General features: G+C 39.3%; 1 protein-coding gene across 1 annotated transcript in view; it reads left to right on the top strand.

Moving 5' to 3' along the window:
• Positions 1 to 18,830, top strand: part of LOC149851270 (nucleoside hydrolase 3-like) — an 89,957-nt gene that overhangs the window by 47,560 nt on the left and 23,567 nt on the right. Inside the window, exons 7-9 of the mRNA XM_090008143.1 lie at positions 2,976 to 3,098; positions 3,650 to 3,844; positions 4,078 to 4,331. Of these exons, the coding sequence (XP_089864269.1) occupies positions 2,976 to 3,098; positions 3,650 to 3,844; positions 4,078 to 4,331 (572 nt within the window). The remainder of the gene's footprint in view (positions 1 to 2,975; positions 3,099 to 3,649; positions 3,845 to 4,077; positions 4,332 to 18,830) is intronic.

Genomic DNA, 18,830 nt, shown 5'->3' with positions numbered 1-18,830 from the left:
GCTCCGCATTATTATTAACATAGCACTGTTGCAGACCTCGCATCGGACCCTCGCTCTGGCTCCGCGGCCCGAGCCTCGTATCATCTACACGCGTAGACGCACGCAGCTGCGAGACATCTCGAGGTAGGGGAAAGTCGCACGAATAGTGTATATGAACTAAATAAAATAAGACTTCTGAGATAGAATGATTATTTTTGCATATTTGCGTATCTGAAGAAGTATGTGTTGATCCATGTTTTACTCTTTGTGATTCTTTTGAAATTGCATAATGTAAATTCTTTGGGTAGACTCATTCTAGAAAAAAATCAAGTAGTTTACTTGGCATGCCTGTTTACGTGTACAATTACTTAACTCATAATTGTCTATTATGCATGCTTGTTCCTTTGAAACTGCATACTTAAGATAGATTTTGTGAAGAGACTCAAAACCACTGCAATTGCCATTATAACCAAACCTTAAGGCAGGTACGGTATGAATTTTATGTAAGATCATGGAGGGTAATTGAAGGGTGAAATCTATACTTTACTGATTTTTGATATGGTAATATCGGCCTCCACAGGCCAATTGCTCAGAAAAGCAAAACATGTCATATAGGAACCAAAAGAATCATATACCATTATGTTGCCCTTCCATCGTAGTTGTACCTCTAGGAAGGTACGATCGTACTTTTGGACAAGTACGTCCCATGTGGGTTACGATGGTGGGATGATGAGGTTGTGGCAACCTCGATGAATGCTATTAGCAAAATGCTGAGATCACATAAAATGGTGACCATTTCGCCTTCACAGGCAAGATGCTCGAGTGGGTCTAATGGACCAGAGCATATAGGATGGGACGACGGTTAAGAAACCCCCGTCGTACCCATCCGATCTTCACGGTTCATCAAGGGAGATGATGGATGGTACAAAGACTCCGATGGACAGGTTGTTAACAACCACCCCACGAGCAAAAGACTCGGTTTTCCCCAGTCATCGGAGTTAGGGGAATTGGGATTACCATAAATTATCCTAGGTGGTAACTCCCAGGCACTTCTGCAGAAGTTGGATGCATCCATGGGCCACGAATGCCTTTGGGGATTTACTCTCTTGGTCACTGACCGTCCCCTTAGGAGCGGACTCAGTCAGCCATCCGGGTTAATGAAAACACCTGACATAATAAACCCCCGGATTGGTCTCGGCTGTTTCTACGTTTCGCGTCTGTGCGTACCCACAGGCCAGTTAATATCAGAACTTAAATAAGATATTCATGAATAGATATAGATGACTGAGACTTACACTGCTTCTCTTTGCACTTATCACATTTGCTAGAATAGACTACAACTGCTTTAATTGCTTAAATATCATAATTGCTTATCTCATGAATGTCCTGTTTTATTTTCATTCTACTTATCTGTTCGTGCACCTACTAGTTTGTTATGAAACTGACCCATTTCATGGGCAGGTGAGGAGTAGGACTTCACTGGCGGCCGATGGCGTGGTGCAACGTGGATCAAGATTCATTTTCTTTCTGCTGGCGGCTTGGCTCTGGGACTTTTTGGAGTTTTTCTTAGATTTATTGAACTTTGGAATAAAAGACCCATTTTGTAATAAACTGCAGATTTTAATCGATTGCCTTATTTCTTAAATTCCTTTAAGATGTTGTACATGTGAATAATGGTTTTTCAGCTAACGTACCCAGGATTGTTGACTTGTGTCCCTTTCTAAATGTCTTCCGCTGTTGTTTTTAAATATTAAACTTTAAATCTTTGAAAGGTTTTTCGGTAAGGTTTTCGAAATCACAAGTCGAAATTTTGGGGCGTTACATTTGAGAAGACTTTTTAATGATCCTCACATGTTTAAGGTTGTAAATAGTGAGTTTGGCAAGTTTTCTACTGGGAGATTTGATTCTTTAGCAGCACTCGTGGCAAGGGACGAGGAAGATCCCCTTAATTGGTGGGCAACATATGGATCAGAGACACCAAATCTGCAACGTCTTGCAATGAAGTTGTTATCTCAACCTGCTACATCATCTTGTTGTGAAAGAAATTGAAGTACATATGCTCAAATTCACAACATTAAAAGAAACAAACTCACTAGTAAAAGAGCAGAGGATTCGGTTTATGTTCACTCAAATCTACGATTAATTTCTCGCCGCACCAAAGAAGAGTTTAGATACTTTTTTTTCTTTATATTCAAAGTTTGTATTTAAATATTTGTATTCAAAGTTTTAAGTTAGATACTAATATAGTCATTTTTTGATGCAGTTGTGGACCATCCAAGAATTGGGATGTAAATCCAGAAGATTTTGACTTGGAGGGAGAACATAATTTACATACTCTCAACATGGACTACCTCGATCCTGTTCTTCCCTCTAATTCAGACGATGAGGCAGATTTATGATAAGTTTTGTTGTTTATCACACTCACAAGCTTCTTTATGTGTTATATTTTGGCAAGTTTGTGTTGTTAAAAATTGTTTTTTTATTTTTGCTTTAAAATTTACAATCTTTATGTGTTAATTTATTGTTATATATATAATTATATATATTTAAAATATATATATTTGTAATATATTTTTTAATATATATATATATATATATAGCCGAGTCCCCGTATCCAAATTTTTTGGAATTGCGCCGCACCCGCACCCATGTGACATAGACACACACACTTATATATATATATATATATATATATATATATATATATATATATATATATATATATATATATATATATATATATATACTATCTTAACATGGCATGTGAAGCCGGCCCCATATAGTAGGATAAGGCTTGACACTGCTGATAATTATGATGTCCTAGGAATGCTAGGCTCCTGCTCTCTAGTCTTTTACACTCATTCAAATATACCTGAGATTTGCTAAACCCAGTTGAATTGTTTACATGAAAAACTATGGAGTTGGTATGTCCCTGGTTTTCATATATCAGAAGGGTGGTGACAATATCTAGTTGATGAGTTGAATGATGCATGCAGGATGGATACACAAAGGAAGTTACTGGCCCTGAAGGAGTGCACATACTTGTCGCAAAGAGAGCGAAACCAAACACAGATCCCACCAGTTTGCTTAACAGAGAATTTTTCAAAGACATTTTGGATGTGAGTAACTGAGTTTTTTGAAGTCAGGAAGCATTTCCTTGATTGTTCTAATTGTCAAGTACAAATGATTCTTACATTCATAGTTTGGATTAGAATGCCAAAACATGGTGTGTATTCTTTGTGTGATCTTGTGCATGCTCGTCAAAGTGTTGTTATTGGGAGCATTGACTTATTCTCTGAAATCTGTTTCCATAAATTGAAAGAGTGATATAAAGGTTCGGCATTGACTTATTAAGGTTTGTCATATAAATATGAGAACTTAGGTTGCTAGAACAAAGCTTCCAAGGGGCATTTTGAGTCTATTTGTATATTATAAGATGACCTAGGGAAGGCAGGGATGGTGATGGTTTTGCTTCTTTTCTTCTCTTTTGTCCCGGTGATGGCAGTGAGGGGTTCCCTTTTCTGGTTACTTCCAATTGGTGGTAGTAGGAAAATGTGTTGGTTTGACACAAGAATCGACAAAATTTTCTTCATGATCTGTCTCTCTCTTTCTGAAGGTTTTTCAGTGGTTAAACTCTAATAATATAAGTAATGCATACTTTCTGTTGTAGGTTCTTTGTGCCCCTCAACAATCTGGAAGATTTAACCTGACGACACAGTTTCCATATTACAAAGAAGTTCTATATAAGCCGAATTTTGGGAGTAAAAGGGGAAAACCTGTAGTCTTTGACATGGATATGAGTATAGGAGATTTTGTGGCTCTCTTTTACCTACTGAAAGTTCCAGTGGATGTGATCGATCTCAAGGTAGATTGTTTTTCTCCTTTTTATGGCTTGGTTTTACTGTTTGTATTTAAGTGACTGTCAAGGGTGCTTCTGCTTGAGGTCACATGGCCTTGATGCATGACAGTCCGTTCGCATAGTGTAGAAACTCAAGGTTTCCATTATAGGAGATTTTTTCTATTCTGTTCTCGCTATTTATGGTTGATAAGATGGCAGTTTGATATGCTTAAATTTTCATTTCATTATTGTTTACCCAGGGGATATTAGTAAGTGGTAATGGCTGGGCAAATCCAGCAACCATAGATGTCATCTATGATTTATTGCACATGATGGGTCGCGATGACATACCAGTTGGTCTTGGGAGCTTCTTTGCATTGGGGCAAACAAATCCATTGGTCCCTGCAGTTGGAGACTGCAAGTATAGGAAGGCCATTCCCTATGGTAGTGGTGGGTTTCTTGATTCAGATACCCTTTTCGGTTTGTCTCGGACATTGCCACGAAGCCCAAGAAGGTGATAAAGCTCAGAGGTTAAGATTCTTATGCACTTTCTTTTGGAGATGATGTTATCCTTTGCATTCTACCCAGTTCTTCTAGTTTGATCCCTGAATTCAAACTATTCTTTTTTCAGTTTCCCTGTAGGACAGGGCATACAAACTTTTTAACCTGTAAGCTAAGTGGTTCGAGAAAATAGATGGGAGGGGAAGACTGTAGGTATTGATATGAGCTTGTATTTTATTAATTTTCCTTTTGACTTTGAGCTATAGTGAAGATATAGGAGTAATTGCTAGTGTTACTATGAGTTGAAATCAAGAACTCACTGCTGGTGTTACTATGAGTTGATGTGCAAGACTCAACTTGTCCTCACATTAGAAGAAAGAATAATTAGAAAATTTGAGAAAAAGCTAATAAGGTTAAGAACATGAAAGGATTAGAAATGTCACTCTTTGCGTTGTTCCTGAATTGGTAAGAGTCTCGTAACCCTTTGTCAATCCTCATATTCCCTTGCATTAAGTGAAATATATTTCTAATTCCCTTCTGCTTACTATCCATGTTGTGACCTCATCTTTTCACCTTTTCATTGTTTTTTGGCAAGGCAATTCTTTCTGTAGAATATGCCACATATGTGCTAATATATATATATTTCTGTGTATGTAAACTGAAATACCCATATATATATTAACATGGGTATTTCAGTGACTTCAAATTGTAATAAGGGTCAGCCTATAGGGGCTAATTTTCTTTTCTTATTTTTTCTTTTTATTTTTTTCTTTTTATTTTTTTATTTTTTAGTCTTTTCATAATATGGCTGTTGGGGCAGCCCACTTAGTCGTTGGGCTGCCCCCACTCTCTCTCTTGATTGATTATAAATAAGGGTTTTCCCTACAATGCTTCTCTAAGCATTTTTTATGATCCAATACATATTATATTTACATTGTGTTGTTTGTGATTTGTGTTTGGTGATTCTCTTTTGTGAGATTGTAATTGGTCCATTAGAGGCCCTTTTGTGTTTGTGCACTTTTGTAGCCCTTTAATGTCATTGTGTTTGTGCACACCTTGTTTCATTACATGGTATCAGAGCCTAGGGCTCTTGTGTTTGAAAGACATCTTGACCATGCTCTCCTTGTAGTGATGATCATCTTCTAGTCTTTTTTCTCACCGTGATTGTCATCATGGGTGAAAGAGAATCTTCTTCCATCATCTCCTACAAGCTCAATAAAAGCAACTATTTGTTGTGGGCTACCACCATGGAAAAACACATCAAATGAAAAAAGTTATGGGGTTTTGTTAGTGGAATCACTACCGAACCCCAACTAAAGCTAACAAGAAGAGAAGGAGATCAAATCAAATCTCTTTAAGAAGAAAAAGAGAAAGTTCTACAATAATATCAAGAAAGAATTGAGGATTGAGCGACTAACAATGCTCAAATACTCTTATGGTTCATGAATGCCATGGAATTCAAGATCGCTACCAATATTATCAAATTCAAGAAAGTGAAAAGAAGTCATCATTGGGTCTTGGACCCAACTTATGTATATGCAGGACCCGACCCGATTCATGTATCGGATCAGGTCAAGATCCAATTTCTATGCAATGCAATTTAAGATGTCATTAGAGGGTATTTCCGTACCCTAGAATTGTATATTGAATATATACTCAATAGAATGAAAGACGCAGGTGATCTGACTCCTTTTCTCTGCAGACTCTTCTTCAAATATCTCGTTCTCTTCTCTCTTGCACAGGTCAGCGTGAAGACCCTTTTCGAACATGGTATCAGAGCCAGGTTAACTTCCTGGCATGAAGAGCAGTCTGGACCACCTGTTCCATCATCGTGAAGAGTCGACCCCTTCTCCTTGTTGACAGATCTCACTACCATCATCGTGAAGAGCCGACCTCTTCTCCTCGTCGATAGGTCACCCTACTGGAGACTCTGCTCCATCATCGTGAAGAGCCGACCCCTTCTCCTCGTCGACAGATCTCACCACCATCATCGTGAAGAGCAGACCCCTTCTCGTCGACAGGTCACCCTACTCCTCTTTTTCCTTTCAAGTTATTCTACTATTCTTCAACGTTGCCATCAGTCGACAAAATCTTTTTTTTCTGTCAAGTTATTTTAACGTGGATCTGAAACCCATCCAGATCTGATATTGCATTATGTGTTTTGTTTCCTGCTGTCATCTTTCTTCACGCTAAAGCCGAACCAAGTTCTGTTATTTTCTTTTCTCACGTGACCTGCTCAGTCACGGTGGTTCTTCTGCTCTCGTTTCTTCTTTCTAATCACCTGCATCACGTCAATCTAAACAAAGCCGAACAAAGTCTCCCTTGTTTGTCCCTCTTTTCTATTTCTTTTCATTTCATCTCGCCCCTTTTTGTTTGCAAGAACCTTTCCCATTCATCCTTCATATCTGAATATTGTTTCAGACTCACCGTCTCTCATATACACAGTTCTAAAATCATATATTTAATCATTTGCTTTCATTCCCTATCTGAATATTATCTCTTTCCTTATCAAAGTTAAACAAAATATCCCTAGTCCAGACATTAATTTCTCTGTCCAAGTCCTCTCTTCTCCCAAACTTTCAAATGGATTCACCACATCCACAGTCAGGACTTTCCTTCAATTTCCTTGGCCAATTAGTATCTGAAAAACTGAATAATACCAACTTCTTGACCTGGAAAAGGCAGATTGTTCCTTTTATAAGGAGTCAGGACCTCTCTGGTTATCTGGATGGATCGGTCTCACCACCACCAGAGTTCATTTCGCAAGAAAACACGGACGATAAAGGGACGCAATTTACTGTTCTTCTAAAAAATCCAGAATATCTTGCTTGGATAAAAAGGGATCAATCGTTAGTGGCATACATCACTTCAACACTCTCATAAGAGGTACTTGTAGCCATTCCTGATGATTGCTCTGCTAAAGAGCTGTGGGACAAGCTAGTTCAGACATATTCGCAGATCTTTGAGGCGAGAATCATGTTTCTCAAGCGAGAATTTCAAATGTTGAAGAAAGATTCAATGTCTATTATGGAATACCTGAATAAAATGAAAGGCATCACGGATCAGCTGGCCATTGTGGGATGTCTAGTTAGTGATAAAGATAAGGTGCAGCAAGCCTTGAGTGGACTGGGGCCAGACTATCATGTTCTGAGGACGACTTTATTGTGTCTCCCAGAGCTTCCAAAGTTTGAAGACCTTCGTACAAAGCTGTTACAGTATGAAATGACTCTGAAAGGATCTTCTGATGACACTCATGGGTATTCAGGAACCCAAGACGTGCTGGCCACAGGGATGACTTATGGTAAAGGTAGAGGAAATTTCTTTCGAGGAAAGGGAGGACAAGGGAGAAATAACTTTGGGGGTCGTGGTATACTCCCTACGCCCAATATACAAGGACAAAGGCCTATTCCCACCTGCTTTTTATGTAATAAGAAAGGGCATATTAAAGCAAATTGTTGGTTCAACTTTCAAAACAAAGGAAAAGCTCCACAAGCAGAGGCTAGGAGGGATGGAGAAGTAAAAGAGTTGTTGTTGGCAGCCTTGGCAGGGTTGAATATGAAGCAAAATGATAAAGGCACTTGGTATGTTGACTTCAGAGCAGCGACTCATGTCACGGGTGATGCGGGTAAACTCTTGAATCTCACTCCTTATGTTGGTAAGAATAGCATAGTCACGGGAGATGGTTCACATCACTCCATCTCACATATTGGAAATGCCATTATACCCATGTCCAATTACTCTCTTAATCTTTCAAAGGTTATTCATGCTCCTAATATTCAGAAGAACATTGTTTCTGTCTCAAAACTTGTTAATGATGTTAATGCTTCAGTTGAATTTACTCCCTCTTTTGTTTATGTTAAGGATCTTCACATGAGTAAGACATTCGCTGAGGGAAAAAGATGGGGCAACATGTACGTCTTTCAAGAAGATCCTTCCTCTGTTCATTCTACCTGTTCATCCTTGAAGCCTCACCAACATCAATCTCTTGCTCCTTCTGATTTTATGTTTGCCATTTCTGAATGTAATAAGCCAAGACTTTGGCATAGTCGTCTAGGTCATTGTGGTCGTCATTTTATTGAAAAGCTTGTCTCAAATAATCTCATTCCTAAGTCCAGTCTGAGTTCAGAAGTCATTGATATAAAGTGTTCTAGTTGTCATTTATGTAAGAGTCATATTTTGCCATTCAATTCCATTAATAAGAAAGCTTCAAGGCCCTTTGAGGTCATATGTTTTGATGTCTGGGGTTCTGCCCCGATTGTTTCTCCTTCTGGCAGTAAATATTACCTTATTTTTGTTGATAGTTACTCACGCTATACTTGGATATTTTTCATGAAGCACAAATCAGAAGTTTGTGGATTGTTTCAGAAATTTCATTCCTTTGTTCAAAACCACTTCTCTACCAACATTCTCAATTTCCAATGTGATAGAGGAGGTGAATGATCTACTGACTTTGTTAGTTTTCTTCAACATAATGGGATAAAGAGAAGAGTGTCTTGCCCACATACACCTCAACAAAATGGGATTGCTGAGAGGAAGCATCGATATATAGTTGAGAGTGCAATGAGCATGATGCGCAGGAGCAATCTTCCTGTAGCTCTATGGACTGAAGTTTTTCACTCCACAGTTCATGTGATAAATCGATTACCCGTGATCATTTTAGAAAATAAGTCACCTTATTTTTCTCTATTTGGCATTCAACCCAATTATCATGAATTACGTGTGTTTGGGTCTATTTGCTATGTTCACATTGACAACTCATTGAGACATAAGTTTCAAGACAAAGCCTTAAAGTACAGGTTTGTGGGATATGCTGAAGACTATAAAGGATATAGGTGCTATGATCCATTGAGCAAACACATCAAAATATCGAGAAATGTAGTTTTTGACTAAATGAATTTTGATGATCAGCCGACTAATTCAAGCCTTCATGTTGTTAACTCAAGTCCCAGTGTCGAGGTATACTATCCATGGTTAAATTCAGAACTCTTCTCCAATGCTAAGGAATACTGCCCAGCAGACTGTAGCCAGAAGGAGATGTATGAAGAATCAACAAATGCAGCTCAAACAGAAGAGATTGCCACACAAAACCTGGAGCCAATAAGGTATAAGGGTGTTGTGTACACCCGGCGTGAGAAAGAGCCATCACCCACTTCTTGTACAGATACGGGTCCTCTTGGTCTCGCTTCAAAGACACTGGATATCAGAAGATCCTCACAGACTCGACATCCACTTGACAGGTGGGTAAGCTATAAAAAAATTTCATTGGATTTTCAGCTATTCTTGACGTCGATAAATAAAGAGGATGAGCCTCTCATGTTCTATCAAGCTGCAAGTTCTAGAAGATGGGTTGAAGCAATGAATGAAGAAATGGAAGCCCTACATGAATGTGGGACATGGGAGATTGTGCCTAGACCACTAGATGAAAATGTCTTTGGGTCAAAATGGGTATACAAGATAAAGTATAAACCAGATGGGAGCATTGAAAGGTATAAAGCTAGACTTGTAGCCAAGGGATTTACACAAGAACAAGGACAAGACTTCGATGAAACTTTCAGCTCTGTTGTTAAGATGGGAACCATTCGTATTGTATTGAGTCTAGCCATTGAACATGGATGGACATTGAGCCAGTTAGATGTAAAAAATGCATTCTTGCATGGGGATTTAAAAGCGGAAGTCTACATGGAACAACCCACTGGGTATGCAGAACGAGACGCCAAGCAGTATATATGCAAGCTAAAAAGGGCACTCTATGGATTGAAACAAGCTTCTCGTTCCTGGTTCGAGAGTTTTTCGCTGGAGATACAAAGGCACGACTTCTCTCGGTCCTTTCTTGATCATTCGTTATTCATTCATAATGAACGAGATGTCACTACTCTTCTATTGATATATGTAGATGATATCATCATCACAGGGAACTGCAAAGGTCATATTGAGGAAGTAAAGAAGTTGTTAAATCAGAGATTCAAAATGAAAGATTTAGGGGAGTTGCGATATTTCCTTGGAGTGGAAGTTGATAAAAGATGTGATGCACTCACACTTACTCAACACAAATACACGTTGGACATTCTCAGCAGGGCAGGCATGAAAGATTGTAAGCCGTTAGCAACTCCAAGTGTCATCCATCAGAAACTGAGTTCTAAAGAAAGGGGTATATATGGAGATCCCATTAAGTATCGTAGCATAGTCGGCATGCTGCAATACCTGACCTTCACTAGACCTGATATAGTATATTCGGTCAATCATGTGTCTCAGTTTATGCATGAACCTCATACATCGCATATGGAGGCAGTCAAACGAATACTTCGTTATCTGAAGGGTACAGTTGGTGATGGACTGGTATACAAGAAAAGTGAATTAGATCCAGGCGGCAGTCATGCGATCATTATTTATGCTGATGCTGATTGGGCGGGTGATCCAGATGAACGACGATCAGTATCTGGTTATTGCAGCTTAATTGGTTCGAACTTGGTATCTTGGAGTAGTAGAAAACAAAAGGCGGTTGCTAGGTTGAGCACTAAGGCTGAATACAGATCGATGGTTGCTGCCACTGCTGAGGCTACATGGATAAGACATCTCCTAGCAGAAATGGGAGAACCGATTGCTCGGTCACTGCTACTGTGAGACAATCAAAGTGCCATCAATATGTCCTTCAATCCCATTCATCATAGTCGAGCAAAGCATATTGAGATAGATCAACATTTTATTAGGAAAAAGGTTAAAGAAAAAGAGATTGAGCCCATGTTTGTGCGAACTGAAAAACAAGTTCCTGACATTTTCACCAAAGGGTTGACAAAGGACAAATTTTGGTTTCTGAAAGGCAAGTTGTTCATGGTTTAGGACCATGCACAACTTGAGGGAGGCTGAAAAGAAGTCGTCATTGGGTCTTGGACCCCACTTATGTATATGCAGGACCCGACCCGATTCATGTACCAGATCGGGTCAAGATCCAATTTCTATACAATGTAATTTAAGATGTCATTAGAGGGTATTTTCGTACCCTAGAATTGTATATTGAATATATACTTAATAGAATGGAAGCCGCAGGTGATCTGACGCCTTTTCTCTGCAGACTCTTCTTCCAATATCTCGTTCTCTTCTCTCTTGCACAGGTCAGCGTGAAGACCCTTTTCGAACAGAAAGCATGTGATGCATGAGTGTTTTTAAAGAGCACATTTATTCAAAAGGACGTGGTGTGTACTACCAAACAACAACAACAACAACAACAACAACAACAACAACAACAACTACGCCTTCATCCCAAAACAATTGGGGTCAGCGATATGAACCAAAAAAAGAAATTCATTTTGGGCCTTCCACATGAATCCTTTTCCTCCAATCCTTTTTATCCAATGCCATGTCCTCGGTGAGGTTCAAAGCATTCATATCCTTTCCTATCATCTTCATCCAAGTCTTCCTAGGCCTACCCCGACCTCTTTTAACTAATATATTTTCCCAATTCTCCAACCTTCTAACTGGAGCATAATTAGGCCTTCGCCGAATATGTCCAAACCACCGTAAACGATTCTCTCGCATCTTATTTTCAATGGGTGCAACACCTACCTTCTTACGTATCTCCTCGTTCCGAATCTTATCTTTTATTGTATTTCCACACATCCATCTAAGCATCCGCATCTCAGCTACACTCATTTTTTGAATATGATGTCTCTTGGCAGCCCAACATTCCGTACCATATAGTAAAGCGGGCCTAATAGTCATCCTATAAAACTTTCCCTTCAACCGCAATGGCATTCTACGATCGCACAACACTCCAGTTGCACTTTTCCATTTCATCCACCCAACCTTTATCCTATGATTTACATCTCCATCAATTTCTCCATACTTTTGAATGATGGATCCCAAATATTTGAAATAATCATTCACCGGTATTTCTTGCTCACCAAGCTTCACTACACTCCCATCACTACTTCGTTGCTTACTAAACCGACATTCCATATATTCAGTCTTACTCTTACTCAACTTAAAACCTCTAGCTTCCAATATCTGTCTCCATAATTCTAACTTAGCATTAACCCCAGCTCTAGACTCATCAATCAAAACAATATCATCAATAAACAACATACACCACGGTACATTTTCTTGAATTGATCTCGTAAGCTCATCCATCACTATCGCAAATAGAAAAGGGCTTAAAGCAGATCCTTGATGTAACCCAACCGTTATCGGAAAATTGGTTGTCACCCCTCCACAAGTGCGGACATTGGTTACTACTCCTTCATACATATCTTTAATTATACTAATGTACTTGAGAGAAACACCTTTCTTCATCATTGTCCACCAGAGAACGTCCCTAGGTACTCTATCGTATGCCTCCTCTAAATCAATAAAAACCATATGCAAATCTTTGTTCCTCTCTCTATATCTTTCAATAAGTTGTCTAAGAAGATGTATAACTTCCATAGTTGATCTTCCAGGCATAAAACCAAATTGATTCTCCGATATCATGACAACCTTCCTCAACCTAGACTCAATCACCCTCTCCCAAAGTTTCATAGTATGACTCATGAGTTTTATACCACGATAGTTTGTGCAATCTTGTATATCACCCTTATTCTTATATAAAGGCACCAAAGTACTCTTCCTTCACTCATTAGGCATCTTATTTGTTCGCCAAATCAAGTTAAAAAGATTTGTCAACCATTCTAAACCTTTCTCTCCCAAGCATTTCCAAGCCTCGATAGGTATACCATCTGGGCCAACTGCCCTTCTAGATTTCATTTTCTTCAAAGCCTCTGCAATTTCTTTCTTTTGAATCTTGCGCATGAAGTCACGATTTATCTCATGAAAAGGAATGGAGAAGTCTCCAAGATCTTGAGCATGACTATCATTAAATAGCTTATCAAAATAATCTTTTCATCTCTCCTTAATCTCCTCATCTTTGACTAAAACCCTTTGTGTTTCATCTTTGATACATCTAACCATACCCAAATCCCTCAATTTCCTATTTCTCATCTTTGAAAGCCTATAAATATCCTTCTCGCCTTCTTTGGTATCCAACTTGTCATAAACCTCCTTATATACCTTAGCCCTCTCATTTCGAACTACTTTTTTAGCTTCTTTCTTTGCTATCATATACTTCTCCAAATTCTCATTATCACGACTCTTACTTAGATTTCTATAACACTCTCTTTTAACCTTAATAGTTAATTTGACATCCTCGTTCCACCATGATGTATCCTTACCTAGTGGTGCACCGCCTTTAGACTCACCCAATACCTCCTTAGCCACTTTTCTCATGCCACCCGCTATCTTATTCCAAATTGATTCTGAATCCTCCTCGAGACACCAATCAACTTCCTTAACTACCTGCTCTACAAACATTCCTTGTTTAGCTCCTTTCAGTGCCCACCACTTAATTCTAGGATCTATCCTATGTCTATCCCTTTTGCGGCATTGTCTAATTCTAAGATTTAAAATTAAAACTCTATGTTGTGTAGCTACACTTTCTCCTGGTATAACCTTACAATCGATGCAACAACCCCTATCTCTCTTTCTAAATAGAAAAAAATCTATCTGACTCGTATTAACCCCACTTTTAAATGTTACTAGGTGAGACTCCCTCTTCCTAAACCAAGTGTTTGCTAAGATCATATCATAGGACAAACAAAAATCTAAAATCCTTTCTCCACTTTCATTTCTTTCTCCTATACCATAGCCTCCATGGATACTCTCAAATCCATCCCTACTAATGCCTACATGTCCATTAAGGTCACCACCGATGAAAAGCTTTTCTCCATAAGATATCCCTAGTACTACTCCATCTAAATCTTCCCAAAATTGATGCTTAATGGAATCATCTAAACCTACTTGAGGTGCATAAACACTAATAATATTAATAATATCCGTACCTAATACTAATTTAATAAGTAAAATTCTATCACCCTTCCTACGGACCTCAACTACATTATCTATAAATTGACGACTCATAACAATCCCTACTCCATTCCTATTCCTATTTATTCTTGTATACCAAATCTTATATCCCCAAGGTTCTATCACTTTTGCTTTCTCACCTACCCATTTGGTCTCTTGTAGACATAAAATATCAATCTTTCTCCTACACATAACATCTACTAACTCTACCAACTTACCAGTTAAAGACCCTATGTTCCAAGTGGCTAACTTAATTTTATGGTCTTGGACTAACTTCTTTACCCCCACCCGTCCAACAAAGTGAGGGAACCCTTGCCTATTTGACACCACACCCGGGCGCCGGTGTGACGCGTCGCTTCTGGGCGACGACCTAGCAACCCTTGCCCATTTATCACTGCCTCCGGGCCTAGAGAGTACAACGCGTCGCTCAGTAGGGAACGCCCCAACGAAATTCTCATATTGGTTCATTTTCATAAGGTATGACTAAGTTTTTATGCTGGCTGTCACAGGCCTACCGCAACCCTCCTCCTTTATCCGGGCTTGGGACCGACAGTGTATAACTAGACAGTTATACACAGGCGGAGTTGGTGTGTACTACCAAACAAGGAGATAAAAGTGTAAGGGATTTGTATGGTCTCTTATCTCCCATTTGAGATGAATTGGCTATGCTAGAACTTAAGTGGGAAGGTTCGGCAATTGAAATAAGGCAAAGGCAAGTGGAGAGAGAAAATCTTTTCTCCTTATATGGATTTAGACCAGAATTTGAGCAAGTATGGTCATCTCTTGTTCATGGAACTTTTGAAAAGAAGGCATCGTTACTTTCACATGTGTATGTCTGACCCGATCCATTTGTGTAATGGATCGGGTCCAGATCCAGTTCATGTATTGTAAATTAATATTATGTAAAGGGGTATTTTCGTACCCTAGTGTTTTTACACTTTTAATAAATAGAATGAGGAGGCAGTCACGATCGACTGAGCCTCCTTTCCTCTGGAATCTCTCTCTCTCTCTCTCTCTCTCTCTCTCTTCCCTTCTCTCACTGTCGATAATAGGGTTTCCATTCTTTCATGGTATCAGAGCTGAATCTGGGAGCGTATCACAGTTTGAATCTGCGTAAATCCATCAGCGTCAGCAGCGTGGGTTTATCAGCCGTGGATCTGCGTGAAGAAATCTCCAGCGTGAATCTGTGTGAAGAAAAAAATCTGCGTGAAGAAATCTCCAGCGTGATTCTGCGTGGTATTGTGAACCAGCGTGATTCTGTGTGAAGAAAAATCTGCGTGAAGAAATCTCCAGCGTGATTCTGCGTGGTATTGTGAACCAGCGTGAATCTGTGTGAAGAAAGACCCAGCGTACATCTGGACCCATCAGCTGTGTGCTTTTCATCCCAGCGTGAATTTGGACAGTCCTCTTCTCTGCTATCAGCCGTGAATCTCAAAGAAACACAGCGTGAATCTGGACCTATCAGCTGTGTGAATCTCATTCCAGCGTGAATCTGGACCTATCAGCCGTGAATCTCAAAGAAACACAACGTCAATCTGTGTGCTTCTATCAGCAAAATCTGTGTCCTATGTTTAATTAAATCAGGTTCCCCTTCCCTTTGTGTTAATTCGATCTGTGGTTTAATTTTGGTTTAATTTCTGCTGTTTTTCTTGTTGCTTTTCCTACATTTAATCTGTGTGTTCTTCCTACTACCTGCCAATCACTGTCAATCTGAAAATTTTTCTGATTAGCCGAGTCCTTTGTTTCTCATACCCAAGTGTTGATTCAAAGATAGCAGTGTTCTGTTAGCCGAGCCCTTTGTTTCTCATACCTAAGCGTCGATTCAAAGATATTCACCAAATGGATTTCACTCACGGGCAATCATGTCTGTCCTCAAGTTTTCTCGGTCAACTAGTATCTGAAAAACTGAATAACTGCAATTTCTTAACCTGGAAAAGACAGATTATTCCGTTTATAAAAAGTCAGGACCTCTCTGGTCATCTTAATGGATCGGTCCCACCGCCTCCAGAATTTCTTTCGCAAGAGAAGGCCGACGATAAAGGAGAACAATCTGTTGTTCTTCACAAGAATCCAGAATATGTTGCTTGGATGAAGAGGGATCAATCGCTAGTGGCATATATCACCGCAACTCTTTCACAAGAGGTCCTTATTGCTCTTTCTGATGATTGTTCGGCAAAGGAACTGTGGGATATGTCAGTTCAAACATATTCACAAATCTCTGAGGCAAGAATTATGTTTCTTAAGCGAGAATTTCAAATGCTGAAGAAAGATTCCATGTCTATTATGGAATATCTGAATAAAATGAAAGGCATCACAGATCAGTTGGCTGTTGTTGGGTGTCTTGTCAGTGAAAAAGATAAAGTACAACAAACATTGAGTGGATTGGGGCCAGATTATCATGTTATGACGACAACCTTACTATGTTTACCAGAACTTCCAAAGTTTGAAGATCTTCGTGCAAAACTATTGCAATATGAGATGAATCTGAAAGGTTCCTCTGAAGCCTCTCATGGGAATTCCGGAACACAAGATGTGCTGGCTATGGGAATGAGTTATGGTCGAGGTAGAGGAAGTTCTTTTCGAGGAAAAGGAGGACAAGGGAGAAATAACTATGGAGGTCGTGGCATACTTCCAACACCCAATGTCCAGGGACAAAGACCCATTCCCACCTGTTTCCTATGCAACAAGAAAGGGCACATTAAAGCGAACTGTTGGTTTAATCCTCAAAACAAAGGGAAAGCTCCACAAGCAGAGGCTAGAAAGGATGGAGAAGTAAAAGAGTTGTTGTTGGCAGCCTTGGCAGGATTGAATATGAAACAAAATGACAAAGGAACTTGGTATGTCGACTCCGGAGCAGCTACTCATGTTACAGGTGATGTAGGTAAACTCTTGACTCTTACACCTTATGTTGGAAAGAATAGCATTGTCACAGGAGATGGATCACATCATGCCATCTCACACACTGGAAATGCCATTATACACATGTCAAAGTCCTCTCTTAAACTTCCAAGTGTCATTCATGCTCCTAATATTCAAAAGAACATTGTTTCTGTCTCAAAACTTGTTGATGATGCAAATGCTTCAGTTGAATTTACTCCCTCTTCTGTTTATGTCAAGGATCTCCGCACGAGGAGGACATTCGCTGAAGGAAAACGATGGGGCAACATGTACATCTTCCAAGAAGATCCTTCCTTCATTCATCCCAACTATTCATCCTTGAAGCCTCACCAACGTCAAGTCTTTGATTCTGATTTTTTATTTAATGTTTCTGAAAGTAATAAGCCAAGACTTTGGCATAGTCGTCTTGGCCATTGTGGTCGCCATTTTATTGAAAAACTTGTCATGAATAATCTTATTCCTAAGTCCAGTCTGAGTTCAGAAGTCGTTGATACAAAATGTTCTAGCTGTCATCTATGTAAGAGTCATGTCTTACCTTTTGCTTCCATTAATAAAAGAGCTTCAAGGCCATTTGAGGTCATTTGTTCAGATGTCTGGGGTCCTGCTCCAATTACTTCTTTTTCTGGCAGTAAATACTATCTTATTTTCATTGATAGTTACTCACGTTATACTTGGATATTCTTTATGAAGCACAAATCAGAAGTTTTTGGATTGTTCCAGAAATTTCACTCTTTCGTTCAAAATCATTTCTCTACCAACATTCTTAATTTCCAGTGTGATGGAGGAGGTGAATTCTCCTCGAGTGATTTTGTTAATTTTCTTCAACATAATGGGATAAAGAGAAGAGTGTCTTGCCCTCATACACCTCAACAAAATGGGATTGCTGAGAGGAAGCATCGACATATTGTTGAGACTGCAATGAGCATGATGCACGGGAGCAATCTCCCTACATCATTATGGACTGAGGCCTTCCACTCCACAGTTCATGTGATAAATCGCTTGCCCATGAATATCTTAGAAAATAAGTCACCATACTTCTCTCTTTTTGGCATACAACCTGATTATCATGAATTACGTGTGTTTGGTTCTGTTTCTTATGTGCACATTGATAGCTCACTCAGGCACAAGTTCCAAGATAAAGCTTTGAAATGCAGGTTTATAGGATATGCCGAAGATTACAAAGGGTACAGGTATTATGATCCCCTGAGTAAGCGTGTCAAAATATCAAGGAATGCTATTTTCGATGAAATGAACTTTGCTGATCAGGATAATAATTCAACTATGGTGGATACTGATAACTCAAGCTCCAGCATTGAGGTATACTACCCATGGTTAAATTCAGAACTCTTCTCCAATGGTACAGTAGACTGTCCAGAAAATTGCAGTCAGAATGAGCCACATGAGGATTCAGCCAATGAGACCCAAACGGAGGAAACTGTCACATATGACTTGGAGCCAACAAGGTATAAGGGTATTGTATACACTCAGCGAGAGAAAGAACCATCATTCATTCCTTGTATGAACACGGATCCTTCTGGATCATCTGTTTCACAGCAAATGGATATCAGAAGATCTTCACGGATTCGACATCCGCTTGACAGGTGGGTAAGTTATAAAAAATTTTCATTGGACTTTCAGCTATTCTTGACATCCATATGTAAAGAGGATGAGCCTCTTATGTTCTATCAAGCTGCGAGCTCTAGAAGATGGGTAGAAGCAATGA

This window comes from Nuphar pumila, chromosome 1 (assembly GCF_984573655.1).
Source record: "Nuphar pumila chromosome 1, dmNupPumi1.hap1.1, whole genome shotgun sequence".
In the NCBI taxonomy this organism is placed as follows: Eukaryota; Viridiplantae; Streptophyta; class Magnoliopsida; order Nymphaeales; family Nymphaeaceae; genus Nuphar; species Nuphar pumila.
The sequence above is the reverse complement of the archived record's forward strand: the minus strand, read 5'-3'. Positions and strand labels throughout refer to the sequence as shown.